Source organism: Littorina saxatilis, linkage group LG12, assembly GCF_037325665.1.
Source record: "Littorina saxatilis isolate snail1 linkage group LG12, US_GU_Lsax_2.0, whole genome shotgun sequence".
Lineage (NCBI taxonomy): Eukaryota > Metazoa > Mollusca > Gastropoda > Littorinimorpha > Littorinidae > Littorina > Littorina saxatilis.
The window spans coordinates 55,804,753-55,820,152 of record NC_090256.1 but is presented as its reverse complement, the minus strand read 5'-3'; the positions used below and the strand labels follow the sequence as shown (position 1 = coordinate 55,820,152).

The 15,400-nt window shown below is 42.2% G+C and overlaps 1 protein-coding gene across 3 annotated transcripts in view; it reads left to right on the top strand.

The window, feature by feature from the left end:
• LOC138982295 (uncharacterized) overlaps positions 1-15,265 on the top strand; it is a 333,833-nt gene extending 318,568 nt beyond the window's left edge. For 2 of the 3 annotated variants that reach the window (XM_070355554.1, XM_070355553.1), the window contains exons 3-12: positions 710-785; positions 1,178-1,274; positions 2,155-2,295; positions 4,075-4,195; positions 4,546-4,695; positions 5,335-5,518; positions 5,973-6,192; positions 6,498-6,654; positions 7,133-7,213; positions 7,569-15,265. In XM_070355554.1, coding sequence (XP_070211655.1) covers positions 710-785; positions 1,178-1,274; positions 2,155-2,295; positions 4,075-4,195; positions 4,546-4,695; positions 5,335-5,518; positions 5,973-6,192; positions 6,498-6,654; positions 7,133-7,213; positions 7,569-9,571 — 3,230 coding nt within the window. In that variant the 3' untranslated portion in view covers positions 9,572-15,265. The remainder of the gene's footprint in view (positions 1-709; positions 786-1,177; positions 1,275-2,154; positions 2,296-4,074; positions 4,196-4,545; positions 4,696-5,334; positions 5,519-5,972; positions 6,193-6,497; positions 6,655-7,132; positions 7,214-7,568) is intronic. The other variant, XM_070355555.1, reaches the window with a different exon arrangement.
• Positions 15,266-15,400: the final 135 nt, after the last annotated feature.

Genomic DNA, 15,400 nt, shown 5'->3' with positions numbered 1-15,400 from the left:
GGATGCACCTGGTCGTGCCAGTTGAATGGTAAATGTAAAGATGCAGTTCTTTTGACTTGATGGCGGGGAAGTAAGCTACTGAAAAACATGCAACTTTCCCTTATTTGGAATGCCAGTCGACTGAGATTTCCAAACATTTGATATTGTTTGTTGCTGTGCCTGTGTAGAACGAGTATTGTGCTTAAAAACGTACTGCAACAACATTGCTAAAATCACATCTCATGAGCTGCATCTTACCATTGCTCAAGCAGACGAATAATCTGTATATCACTAGCTTCTTTGAAGTCAACAGCTGCCGCTCAGTTCGTGTCACTCGCAGTCGTTTGTTGTATTTTAGTTTCAGAGGTACACAATAACGTGGTATTGCAGATACAGAGTCGCATTGAAACCACAAACTGACGACTAAATTCATCCTGTCTGTTAAAAAAAAAAGAAAGGAAAGTTGATGACTCGGAGGGTGAATAAACCACGAGAACTGGTAACACATGCTAAATAGCCATTCAATAGAACTGTGGTATTTAATGCTGTTAAATGCTATTGCAAGTGTGTTCCATAAGGTTAGAATTGCTTATTTCATGAAAGATTCCATCGTGCTGTGAACCTTATTTGAGGGGGAGTGGGGCATAAACAAACACAAACACTTTCCACAATTTGTGAAAAAAATGGTGATGTGGAATGCTGACATTGATACATTTTGTTGTGTTTTCAGGGAGAGGGTTTCAGAAAGTGGTGCCTGATGATCCAGAGCCAGGGATTGCCTGGTTCTATGCCAGTGGCAAAACTGCGTATGTTTTTCTTTTCTTTTGATTTTTTTTCTTTTTTCAGTATATTCTCTCTTTTTATTGTAATGTTTGGCAACTCATTGAATTTGGAGAAGAAAAAACCCTGAAATTGAAAATGTTCGATAATGCAAATTCAAGAATCCTGTTTTAAGTACAGTCAAACATCACCTTTTGCACTTTAGAAATTTTCAGTTAAATGTGGTGAGATACCCAAGGAAGGTGTAGTTACGTTGAGGCAGTTGTGACTGTGGGTCTTATGTTATTAAGGGTATTCTCCCCAGACCTCTTATTTAGGGAAGGGAAAAGAATAATCTGTGTACATTTGTGTAAGCTTATTTGCTACCTTTTGTGTAATTCTGTTGTGTAATTGTGTTGTTTTTTAATTTTACTTTTAGATTCATGGAGGATCGGAAAGCTTCACTGAATATGTTGGAAAAAGCTATACCAGTCATCAACTCAGGCACAGGAAGATTTGGCTTTTTGTATGCCAAGGTGAGTTCATCTTACTAGTAATTAATACTACACAAGTACCTGCTATGAGAGGACACATACCCCCTGAGGGTTAGGGGGAGTCCCATATTGGTTGGGACGAAAAAGAATTTACCCGATGCTACCCAGCATGTCGTAAGAGGCGACTAACGGTTCTGTTTCTCCTTTTACCCTTGTTAAATGTTTCTTGTATAGAATATAGTCAATGTTTGTAAAGATTTTAGTCAAGCAGTATGTAAGAAATGTTAAGTCCTTTGTACTGGAAACTTGCATTCTCCCAGTAAGGTCATATATTTTACTACGTTGCAAGCCCCTGGAGCAATTTTTTGATTAGTGCTTTTGTGAACAAGAACAAGTGGCTCTATCCCATCTCCCCCCTTTCCCCTATCCCATCTCCCCCCTTTCCCCCGTCGCGATATAACCTTGAATGGTTGAAAACGACGTTAAACACCAAATAAAGAAAGAAAGAAAGGACACCCTAGGAATAGGACAGGAGTGTACCTACATTGCAGGTGTCCTCACAAAAGACAAGGCAAGTACCACTGTATTTCATTTTCTTTGTATGTGGTACATGTTGATAAGTTGATTCATTCTGCGATCCAATGTTTATGGTGCTTTGCTGTCTCTCTCTGTCTTTCCGCTTCTCCCCCCTCCGTCTCACATATTAGTTCAAGGCAAACCTCTAATCTGTAGCCAAAATCATCATTCATTTTTAAATTTTGGGATCCGCCCAGAATGTTTTGGCATAAAGAGAAGTCGGTTAGTCAATAGTTCCAAACTGTTCTGTTGAAAAATGGTATTGTTATTGGTTTTCATTTGTGTGTTTTGTATGACCATCCTAATCAAGTGATGGATATTTACCAAAGCGTTTACATTTTCAAAGGACTTGAAAGCAGATGAAAGCTGCTTTAAGAAAAACCTCAACTTGGTTTTCCGTCGTTCGCTTGGAAGTGGCGTTGCTGGTGAAGTCACAGCCTTTAGCGACATGCAGATGAAGAAGAAGTTCGTCAGAAAGAGGCTGAAGGTATTTTTTGTTCATAATGCTATTTTTTCCTTTGCGAGAAAAATATTTGCCCATTACTGGCGTATTTGTTGGAAAATAAACCAATTCCGGAAATAACTCTGTCAGTTTTTTTGTGGGGTGTGGAAGAGGGGTATTTCTTGAAGGTCAGGCTAGTTCAGTGGGAATTACCAGTAGGAACATGCTGTTGGAACTACAGTAAATAAGGAACTCAGATCTGCTTTTTACATTTAGTCAAGTTTTGACTAAATGTTTTAACATAGAGGGGGAATCAAGACGAGGGTCGTAGTGTATGTGTGTGTGTGTGTGTCTGTCTGTCTGTCTGTGCGTGAGTGTGTGTAGAGCGATTCAGACCAAACTACTGGACCAATCTTTATGAAATTTGACATGAGAGTTCCTGGGAATTTGTTTGTTCGTTCATGGGCTGAAACTCCCACGGCTTTTACGTGTATGACCGTTTTTACCCCGTCATTTAGGCAGCCATACGCCGCTTTCGGAGGAAGCATGCTGGGTATTTTCGTGTTTCTATAACCCACCGAACTCTGACATGGATTACAGGATCTTTTTCGTGCGCACTTGGTCTTGTGCTTGCGTGTACACACGGGGGTGTTCGGACACCGAGGAGAGTCTGCACACAAAGTTGACTCTGAGAAATAAATCTCTCGCCGAACATGGGGACGAACTCACGCTGACAGCGGCCTACTGGATACAAATCCAGTGCGCTACCGACTGAGCTACATCCCCGCCTGTTCCTGGGAATGATATCCCCGGAGGTTTTTTAAATTTTTTTGATAAATACTTTTGATGACGTCATATCCGGCTTTTTGTAAAAGTTGAGGCGGCACTGTCACACCCTCATTTTTCAATCAAATTGATTGAAATTTTGGCCCAGCAATCTTCGACGAAGGCCGGACTTCGGTATTGCATTTCAGCATGGTGGCTTAAAATTAATGACTTTAGTCATTAAAAATCTGAAAATTGTAATAATTTTTTTTTATATAAAACGATCCAAATTTACGTTCATCTTAATCTACATCATTTTCTGATTCCAAAAACATATAAATATGTTATATTTGGATTAAAAACAAGCTCTGAAAATTAAAAATATAAAAATTATGATCAAAATTAAATTTCCGAAATCGATTTAAAAACAATTTCATCTTATTCCTTGTCCGTTCCTGATTCCAAAAACATATAGATATGATATATTTGGATTAAAAACACGCTCAGAAAGTTAAAACGAAGAGAGGTACAGAAAAGCGTGCTATGCAGCACAGCGAAACCACTACCGCGCTGAACAGGCTCATCAGTTTCACTCCGTTTTGCACAAGCGGAGGACTACGGTCATTGTGAAAAAATGCAGTGCGTTCAGTTTCATTCTGTGAGTTCCACAGCTTGACTAAATGTAGTAATTTTGCCTTACGCGACTTGTTTTTGTTACAAAAGGGCCGTCTGTACATAGTCCGCTCATTATCATGCCTTTTTCTTTAAAAAAAAAAAAAAAAGCACACAAAAACGCAGATCAGAGTACCACCGAGCTAAGTATGGTTCGCTTGTCTTACTTTCAAGAACTACAGCTCTTCCAAGAACCTCACAAGAGTTAGACATAGACATGTATAGAAGACTTTATTATCTCAACAGAGACCATTTTTGTGTGAGACTTTATTATCTCAACACAGAAATTTGTTCGAATACCTCTGAAGAGTTATTTCCAAACCTCGTCTATTATTCCATATTCCAGTCACTATGATTTCTTATTGGGTCTTTTCTTTACTCTAATAGGCAGGGAGTCTGCGGATGGAAGAGGTTCAGTCCATGCTGAAGATGGAGCACTCTGGTGTGTGTCAAGTGTACGCCCTCTTGTGTCATGACTCCACTGTCGACCTCATTCTTCAAGATGCAGGTCAGTCTTAGTTTCTCTTGTTGATGTTAACCTTTCCTGGAGAACGTCTTTCTTCTTTTGTGCCATTTCATCGCGTTAGTTTGACTACCGCTCAATTTCAAACCTGGTACTGTTGAGTCAACCCCCAATTTCGGATGGTTTTTGTTTGAAAGGGCACAGAATTCAGACCATTTGACCTACAAACTTTTTCCGCTCTGTGGACTGGTTATGCATAACTTGAAGTTATTGTACACCAAATATAAAGTAATTCGGTCAACAGATGTAGACGTTATTAGCATATTTGTGGGTCGCATTTTATTTGTGTCACCATGTACATTCTGTTAACTCTTTCCTGCGTTTCTCCCCAACAGGTTTTCCGCTTCGTGACTGCCTGCAAAAGTTTTGCAAAGAGAGCATCAGTGGTGACCATTACTGGCAGGTGGTGCAAGATTTGGGCAGACAGGGGTTTGAGGCACTGCGCTATGTTCACCACGAGGGCATCTGTCACCTGGACATCAAACGTGCGTAACATCTTTCTTGTCTGTCAGCCTCTTTTATGTTCGTTAGGTGTGTGGATAGTCTACCTGTAAACTGGTTTATTTTGTTCATGTTTTGACAAAAAATGCAGTGTTGTTCCCAGGCATGGATCTTCAGTTATATTTTTAATAGTTTTTCTATCAAACGCATTGTTCTCACCCCAGGCCTGTCAAATGTCAGTTACCTTTTATTTGTGGGATGTCTTTTATTAGTTTTAACAAAATAATTTGTTTGCGGCCAGGACAGTTTGACCGGTATGTGTTATGAATCTAGGTCCAACTGACCGATTGTTCTGTGTCTGGGAACAACACTGAGAATTAAGTTTCAGAGATTTTGTCATACCTCACTTTCACTCTATAGCTGTCATGATTCTGACTTGAACTTTGTGAAGGAGGAGACCACAATCTGCGCTTTATCTGCAGATATGATTTACGTATCGTTCACACCAGAGTTTCAGTCTTACTGCTAACATGCTGACATTCACTCACCTGTTATTTACAACAAATGTTCTTATCTGACAACATGACAATTTTGTTGCTTTCTGTTTTTTGTTGTTTTTGTTTTGTTTCCTTTTATGCCATTGTGATTATCAATATCATCGTTTGGTTACAATAATTTTGCAGCGGAAAACATACTCCTGCACCAGAATCGCCAGAAGGACCTGGTGCTAGTACTGGCAGACTTTGGCAGCAGTCTCAGCCTGAAGGACATGGTGACCTTCAAGCTGCAGATGACACCAGAATACTGGGCGCCGGAAATGTGGCAGCATGTGGGACAGTTCTTGCTGGCTTTGCAATCAGGGCAGGGGTGAGGTTTGGATTAAAATGTGTGTGCTTGTGTGTCTGTCAGTCTGTGAGAGGAGGTCTGAGGTCAATATCGTTTGTTTGACAGGGAAGAAACTTTGTGCATTCACATACTTCGAAACAAGTTCATCTTTTCATGGACATGTTTGATTAAAAATGCTAAAAACAACAGGGGGAAAAATCTATCTTTGTGCTTGAGTTATGTTTGTAAAAGCAGCATACAAGTGGTATCTGAGGTATCTCCTGAAATAGCCCTGTGAAAGAAACATCACACAAGGGTGAACATTTTGAGATTCATGTAGTGTGACAACAAACCTGACACTGGACTAGCTCAGGAGTTTGTTTCATTGAAAAAGTCTAGCATTACAGGAATCACTGTGTGTGAAATTCAGCGTTACAAGGAAGAAGTGTGACGTTCTCAATTTGCATGACTTCAGTCTCAAACACTTCGTGTGCAGAGGGAAGCCAGAGGCAGATGAGTTTCCACCAGCGGCAGCGCTTGACACCTTCGCCATGGCCCTGGTGCTGTTCTTCATGGCCACTCTCCAGCATTTTGTGCTGGCTGAACAGGAGAAGAAAGACTCCTCACAGACCGTTGTCAATGTAGAGGAGGTGGAGCATCTGCGTCAGCAGTTCGGTGGCAAGCTGGATGCAAAGTTTGCGTTCAACTTTCTCTTGGTACGATACTTGCAGGGCTTTTTGTGGTGGTTGTGTGTGTGTGTAAGTGCTTTTGGAATAAATGTGAAGGCATGTGTAACAGTTCTTGATGTCTCTGCAGTCAGGCAAGGTTTTGATTAGAATGTTTGTGTGTTTTTTTGTTTGTCAAAGGTAAGATTGTACAGGTTTGCCTGAGGCTTTAGGACTTAATTCAAAAATACTTATTATTCATGATAATGGAATAAAGCTAAAGCTTGTGCGGGGTGTGTTTTTATGTCCCACTTTCACAACGATTCATGTTCTCTCATGGCAATGTTTCTATGCAGATGACGAAGTATGTACACCATCTGCCGGATCTGGCCACAAATGGGCGTTGGTTGTTTGATGGAGTGCCATCTGCAATCCTGGAGGTCATGAAATCAGCCTTGGACCCTGACCCAAACAAACGATGGACTGATGAGCAGGCAGCTTGCTATCTCTCAGGTAACTGCTATATAACCTGTATCATGTCTTTCCTACTTGCTCAAGAAATCTGGTGAACTCATTAGAATGTTAGACTTCATATGATCAGTTCACGTGAAGTTTATGAGCAGGGCAGGATTATATCTTTTGTGTGCTATAGTTATAGCAGGGGAAACAATAACAGGAAGAGATAATGAAAACTGAACACCTGCTGATTGTCCACTCCTCATGGTTCCAAAAAGAGGAATAATCACATGCCAAAATTTAAGTCCTCTTGTGCATTTGTATCCGTACTTTCAGTTCAGTTGTAAGTTATTCTCCACTATCTCTGGTTGTGTTACTGGACATGAGATTTGTGCAATTCTCTAAGCGCTATGGATCACTTAAGATTTGCGAGGTACTATTGTTTACTTGTGAGTGAGCATGGATGTACCTTTCCATAGTACTGACATTTCTTATGCTTCTGTGTGGTTGATGTCTAATCTGTTGATGTTTATAGCAGGTATTGTGAGAGAGCAAGTGAGCCAGGAGGACCCGCTGAAGATTCCTACACCTGTGGATGACCCCACTGATCACTCAGGTAGCAAGACGTGTACCTTTGTGTGTGTTTGTCCTGGTGATGCTGTACTTTGTTACCTTTGTGATACTTGTTTTGTTTATGAATGTTTCATTGCGATGATTTGGTGTGGCTGTGAGAAAAAATGTCTCAACTGAAAAGATAGCTTGTGATTTTGATTGTGAAATGAAAATGCTTGTAAACTGGCCGTCGACGTACCATCTATCACGGGACAGTGCGCATGTGTGTTGGGGTGTGTTTGATTTGATTTAGGAGGGAAGAGGTTGAATGAAACTCTTTTATTGATCTTGAAGGCCAATAGTGAAACATTGTGTGTATAGTGTGCAGTGTTTTCAAGCATCACATTGTTGTATTACAGATGGAGACAGCCAGGTCATCCCTGATCTACCACTGCCAGCACAAGCGATGCATGCCGCTTCTGCACTGGAACCAGTCTCACCAGCACCCAAGCTGTTTGATGGTGCCGCTCGCTTCCAGGAACAGATAGCGCCGCTGTTGAAACCATGGGACAATGTTGTCCCTGGCATTCTCACTGCAAATCAGAATGGGAAGCCTGCTACAAATGTTCCCAGCCGACCTGCCTCACAGTTTGCGATGCCAGACGACATCGCCCTGCGAAGTTCTTCACCAGAGTCTGCTGTTCCACTGACTTACTCCCAGGCAGGTGCCAGCCAGATCGCTCAGACTCACAGGCCGCGTCTTGGCGGACTGAAGCCAGCTGACTGGCAGGGACCGGACATGGAAGAGGAGATGCCGGGTGAAGGGAACGTTGACGTCGACATGAAAGAGAACGTCAAGGCTGAGCAGCTGGTGCCAGACCCCTCCGCTCCCGGCCAACCTTGTTATTGGGTGGAGAAGGAAAAGAATTCAGAGGGTCTGGCTGATGGTGGGACGGATGGGGGCTTGGGAGGGCATGGCAACTGGGCAGGTCAGGGATTGGACATGCAGGTCTCTAGTCCCCAGTCAAAGGTGGCCCACCAAATGGGCGCTCTGAGTATCCAGCCCAAAACACAGAGTCCCCCTGCTTCTGTTACCAGCCTGGGCAAGGGTGGGGGTAAGAGAAAAGCTGCCAGGCCCGGAGGCAAGTTGGGGAAAGAGAGAAAAATTTCACAGAAAGGGGTATCTCAGTCGGCCCCCATGAAAGTGGGTAGCCCCGAGAAGAAAGGAGCCTTTCCTCAAAAGCAGAAACGCCTGCCATCAGAATCCCTGAAGGCTGACAAATGTGTGGCCAAAATCCCCTTTGTGGTGGTCAGTAGTGGTCGCAGGAACCCCAGTCCCCGCACTATGCATGGGTCTTCCGTGGGCAAGGCTGACCACCACATGAGTGATACTGCTCTGTCAGGCAAGGCTGGGAGTGGCCCAGTGCAGACTCAGCCTGTGACAGGCCTGGGTGATTCCAGTACAGCTGCCTTCATCCATCAGGGCTTTGGAATATCTGCAACAGGCAGTCCTCCTGCCACAATAGCAGTGGAAACATCCCTGTCTCAGCAGCAGTCTATTGGAGAGCCTGGGATGATGGCACAGCAATTCTGGTTCTCTGATGGCAGCAGGCCTCTGGTAATGGGTCCTTTTGCAGTTGATACAGTCTTGCAGAACTGTGGAATGGCTCACCCTGCCAGTCCTCAGCCACAAGAGAAGGGTCAGTTCAGTTTGAATGTTGAGGCCATGGCTTCTGTTCAGCTGGGGCAGGGCGAAACTACCACAGTACCTGTCTTGGGTCAGGCTGGTTCTGACAGCAGTCAGCTGCAGCTGAGCCAAACCGACGATGGAACAGTGGGTTCCATTCCTATGGATGAAGTAGATGAAGCAGCAGTCAATGAACTGATGCAGCTGCTGCAAGAGGGCCTGCCTGATCCGGAGAGCAGTCAGCCACTGAGCACAGGCCAGGGCGGTCAGCAGAGTATTGAGCTTGGAGGGCAGGCGTTTGGTGTTGCAGGGGCTTCTCATTTGAACGAAACCCCTCCAGGTCAAGTAGATGAGCAGGGAGTGGCAGAACGAGGGCAAGGAATGAGTGAGGCTGAAGAAGTTCCCAAGCTTGTCGGGTTCAACCTAGGCCAGCAGGGGCAGTTGCAGGATCCAGCCCTTGTTCAAAGAATGGTTGAAGAGGGAGGAGCTCCTTGGCTGATTGGTGTGGATCTGGACCAGGTCGACCAGCAGAACCCAGGCCAGGGTGGGGTTGCCGTTGGGCTTCCACTCGATGAGATAGCAGGGACTGGTCAGTGGATGGATGGGGGTCCAGGCCAGGGAGGGCTTGCCATTGGGCTAGGACCAGATGAGATTGGAGGGGCTCAGTTGATGCTGACTGAAGAGAGCCATGAGGAGGGGGGCAATATGCCCAACTTTGACATGATCTTTGACTAAAGTAGTAACGAGCCTCTGTGCAAAATTTTGTAAAATAAACTTTGACCTTTCTGTGGTAAATATGGTGTCTAATCTGTGAAATATTTGTAGTTGTTAGCTCTGATTATGGATAATGTACCTTTGCATGGAGGAAACACTCACAAATGTAGTGAGATCAGTGACATGTACTTGAAGAGAGACAATTTTTGTGGTAGTTGTTTATGTATTAATACACATATTCAAAACAGGAATTTTTTCTAAGCTTGTTGAATTTCTCTTGCCTTTTGTCACTAGGCATTGTGTTTGTTTGTGTTTTGCTTTGCTTGTTGGAAGATCTTGGCTAGATGTTTTGTGATTGTTTTTTTACAATATTTTTTTATAAAGTTGCAACTTTGGGTGTTTTAGTCCAGATATTTACAATGTCGATGGGTTGCCCTTTGGATCCTTGTTTGTTTTGCAGTTTTCTTGCTTTTTGACAGATGCAAAGTTCTTAGTTAATCCTTGATTTGTTCTGTTTTTGGTTGCATGTTTTTTGTTTGACACCATAATAGTTTAACTTTTGAGGGTTAGTTTAAATAAAAACGATTTTTTTTTTCATGACATGTTTTGTATTTCGCTTTTTGTACTTTGGTACTTTGTAGAAAAAAACATTTTTACATGATTAGGTCTGTTTGTGACTCATCATTTTTACATTTAGTCAAGTTTTGACTAAATGTTTTAACATTGAGGGGGAATTGAGACGAGGGTCGTGGTGTATGTGTGTGTGCGTGTGTGTGTGTAGAGCGATTCAGACCAAACTACTGGACCGATCTTTATGAAATTTTACATGAGAGTTCCTGGGAATGATATCCCCGGACGTTTTTTTCTTTTTTTCGATAAATACCTTTGATGGCGTCATATCCGGCTTTTTGTAAAAGTTGAGGCGGCACTGTCACACCCTCATTTTTCAATCAAATTGATTGAAATTTTGGCAAAGCAATCTTCGACGAAGGCCGGACTTCGGTATTGCATTTCAGCTTGGTGGCTTAAAAATTAGTTAATGACTTTGGTCATTAAAAATCTGAAAATTGTAAAAAAAAAAAAAAATTTATAAAACGATCCAAATTTACGTTCATCTTATTCTTCATCATTTTCTGATTCCAAAAACATATAAATATGTTATATTTGGATTAAAAACAAGCTCTGAAAATTAAAAATGTAAATTTATGATCAAAATTAAATTTTCAAAATCAATTTAAAAACACTTTCATCTTGTTGCTTGTCGGTTCCTGATTCCAAAAACATATAGATATGATATGTTTGGATTAAAAACACGCTCAGAAAGTTAAAACGAAGAGAGGTACAGAAAAGCGTGCTATCCTTCTCAGCGCAACTACTACCCCGCTCTTCTTGTCAATTTCACTGCCTTTGCCATGAGCGGTGGACTGACGATGCTACGAGTACAGTAAAACCTGCATCCAGCGGACCCTTATTTCGGCGGACACCTTAGCATAACGGACAATTCAAGTGAGGACGGATGTATTTTACTCTCAAAAACACCTTGAAAGTGCGAACACCTCAAAGGCGCGGACGCGGACACCCTTTTTTGGTCCCGATTGGGTTCGTTACTTGTCAACAACGGACAAACCCTTGAAGCAGACAGCTTTTAGCAGACGCTGGTCCGCCATCTTGGTTCTGCAAATACAATCTCGCTGGCGATGTGAACGCGCGAGAAGCTTATTTTGTAAGCCAATGACAGCACTTTAAAGAAGTTGATTTTTGTATGGTGCACGCTCATTGGTCGATGCCGTGAACTCAAACATTTCGGGTTTCTACTTTCTGTACTGTGATGCAACTTCGTCTCATCCTTCGTCTTTTTCTGAATTGCGGAAAAACTCAAATTTCCAACATAAAAGCTGATCGAACACAAATTCTCAGTCAGTGGGACTCCGGTGCCAGATCGACGACAAAATGTGTTGAAGAAAAACAACCTATGATGAGTTGAACGAAGAACTCTTCGAGTGGTTTTCAACAGCTCGATCAAAGAATCTTCCAGTGAATGGCCCATTGCTTCAGATAAGAAACCGATTGCACCTCTCTCTCTCTCTCTCTCTCTCTCTCTCTCTCTCTCTCGCTCGTTCTCTCTCTCTCTCTCTCGCTCGTTCTCTCTCTCTCTCTCTCTTTTTATATTTAGTCAAGTTTTGACTAAATATTTTAACATCGAGGGGGAATCGAAACGAGGGTCGTGGTGTATGTGCGTGCGTGTGTGCGTGCGTGTGTGTGTGTGTGTGTAGAGCGATTCAGACTAAACTACTGGACCGATCTTTATGAAATTTGACATCAGAGTTCCTGGGTATGAAATCCCCGAACGTTTTTTTTCTTTTTTTTGATAAATGTCTTTGATGACGTCATATCCGGCTTTTCGTGAAAGTTGAGGCGGCACTGTCACGCCCTCATTTTTCAACCAAATTGGTTCAAATTTTGGTCAAGTAATCTTCGACGAAGCCCGGGGTTCGGTATTGCATTTCAGCTTGGTGGCTTAAAAATTAATTAATGACTTTGGTCATTAAAAATCGGAAAATTGTAAAAAAAAAAAAAAAATTTATAAAACGATCCAAATTTACGTTTATCTTATTCTCCATCATTTGCTGATTCCAAAAACATATAAATATGTTATATTCGGATTAAAAACAAGCTCTGAAAATTAAATATATAAAAATTATTATCAAAATTAAATTGTCCAAATCAATTTAAAAACACTTTCATCTTATTCCTTGTCGGTTCCTGATTCCAAAAACATATAGATATGATATGTTTGGATTAAAAACACGCTCAGAAAGTTAAAACAAAGAGAGGTACAGAAAAGCGTGCTATTCTTCTTAGCGCAACTACTACCCCGCTCTTCTTGTCAATTTCACTGCCTTTGCCATGAGCGGTGGACTGACGATGCTACGAGTATACGGTCTTGCTGAAAAATGGCAGCTACTTGACTAAATATTGTATTTTCGCCTTACGCGACTTGTTTTTTCTTCCTCTTTGTCTGATTTAATAACCATGTTTTTATGTTTTTGTTTTGCTTCTTCTTCTGCTTCAATATTATGCACTGCTTAGTTAATTCCCTCTTGGGCGAGGGCTGGATGAAAAAAGATCTTTGCTGTATCTACTCCATTACCCTCGAAAAATAAAGTAGGGCTTCAAAACTTTGAGTTTTAATAATCACTGTGGCAAAAAAAGAATCAGTGACTGTTGGGTTTTTTTTCAAAAAAAATGTTGGCGCATTCATATTCATAAGAAAGGACACCTTGCTACAAAGGACAGTGGCAAGGCTCCCCAAGAGTGTCCTTTGCTCGCAGGTTTTACTGTATACGGTCTTGCTGAAAAATTGCATTGCGTTCAGTTTCATTCTGTGAGTTCGACAGCTTGACTAAATGTATTTTCGCCTTACGCGACTTGATTTTTGGCTCACGTAAGTGTAGCCTATGCGATCGTAACTTTGTCTGTCTGTGCGTGTGTGTGTGTTTGTGCGTGTGTATGTCTGTGGTAGAAACTTTAACATTACGTCATTTGAAGACGTCACATTATGGCGTAGGAGGGTTAGACGTCACGCGAAGGAATTACTGAAAGTCTCGGTTTTGAGCGGGCCGAGACTAGTTGGAAGGCAAGAGTTATCTTTTTCTTTTCATGTCTTGGCGTCTCAAATCTTATTAGTCAGAAAGCGCATGCACGTAGTCTCGACCAGCGCGTGGTGTGCTTCTTTTTGAGTACTTTACGTCACAAATTGTACTTTACGTACTTGATGATGATGTAAGTTAATTGTATGTGTTCTATTTCGTTGACTGAGCACGGCCGGGACCAGTTGGCGTGAGCGCTGGGATTTCGAGTTTCATTCGACATGTCAATGCATCGCAGTATGAAATAATACAGGTAGGAGGTTAGTTCTTGTACTTTGGGTCTGTCATGAAGTGGATTGTAGTGTGAAATAAAGGATCTTTTCTGAAAACGTGTTCTGCCCTATCTTTTTACACTGACTTCAAACTTCACACCAACACACTCCAAACACAGAATTTTGGGAGGATACAGACTTATTATTTTCTCCCCAAAAATATAACACGATTCTCCACCACAAATACATCAATACGAATCAACTTCTTGAACACACAGTTCACACAACATATAGCATTCACTCAATGCATGTAAATACATGTTATAAAGATACTTTCTCAAAGATAGATTAACGCACAAGATAAGGTGCTGACAGACACTCACGAGTTCGTAACACGGCTCACTGCATGTCGTCATTTACACATCACTTGTGTCGCTGAATCCGGTAGATGATGAATTCCCAGAACTTTCCTTGTAGGTGCCAACACACACCTTTCACGTTTCTCCCCGAGAAACATTTCCGCCATTAGCGAAATAGCCCGCAGTGGGACACTGCGGTTATGAAGTTAAAGGCCCCTCCTGTTTTTGGAACCGCAGGAGCTTTCTAGTTTGCTGTTAGGTAGATTTTTGGTTCCTCTTTCCTGTCATGCTCTCTTTTTCTTCATGAATTCTTTTCTTTTTTCTGCCTTCTTGCTCATTCACCTGTATTTTTTCTAAAAAATCTCTTCTCTTGCCGCTTGTCTCGCGATTCATGTATACATGTAGTTTAATCTGTTAGTGTTCTGATGTAAGCCCAGCAGTAGATAGGTTAAGCCTATTTTAACATACTGGAAACTGGTAATCTTCCAGTAGGTATTAATTTAGTTTTACTAAAGCCTGCTGGGACACAAGTAATGGGTTAGTGCATTTGTAAACAGGAATCGCTTGACAAGTGGCCCCCTTCATCCCCCCCCCCCTTCCTCGTCCTGATATGGCTCTACGTAGTCGGCTGGACGTTAAGCAACAAATAAACAAACAAATTAGCGAAATAAACCGTCGTCGCTACGACCGGTAACGATGGAAACTCAGTCCTCCGTTTAGCCATCTCTGCGCCGATGTGGTCTCTTCCCCCACCATCGCTCCGCATTCTCCCGTGTAAGGTCCCTCCCTTGTCCACGCCATGGAAAAACCCTCATGGAAGCTTGAAAGAGTGTTTGTCCCCGACAAACTTGACACACGCTGACAACCTCACTGGTTGAAAATGTTGAGCGTTGTGACGATATTACACCCAGACCAGCTACATGTCTCATAAACACAACTCATGTCAGACTATGGTTTTCTCGTGCAACGCACAAAACCCGTGATAACGCCTCTCCAGTCACCTACGCATCGCACATCAATATTTAGGGAGGTTAAAAACACGACGTGGTTTCACATCACACATATGCTACTCACATCTTTGTGACAGGGTCAACCAAAGTCGATAAATGCATTCTTCACTATGGTAGTTGAGTCTGATTTCGTCGTCCATTTTGAATCGAAAAGCACTCTTCTTACAAAAAAAACTCAACTTCGTTGCGAGCTACGGCGAAGCTTCGCATGTCAAAACTTGAGAAGCGATGTTGGGGTCAAAGTACCACGCCGTAGCTGCGGGTTTTTGGTATTAAGACTTTGCGAAGCTTCGTGTAGTGAGTTTGTGTTACTGTTTGTCTATTTCTTACGTGAGCCTTGAAGGCTTCGCCTCTTGTTATGCTGGGTTTAGCAGGAGGGCTGGGAGTGGGTTTTTTATGTGCAGAATTTCCTAAATGGTTGACTGTTTTGCTTTTTTGGTGTAGTAGGCTACAGTGTAATCAATAAAAGTACAGCAGAATTATACTTCTTGCATTTCAGACTGTGTGTGTTTGTGTGTGTGATTTTTGAGTCACTTGAGAAAAAGTGACTCTATGTAATCGGTCAGTGTTAGTCTGTCCGGCCGGCCGGCCAGCCGTCCGTAGACACCACCTTAACGTT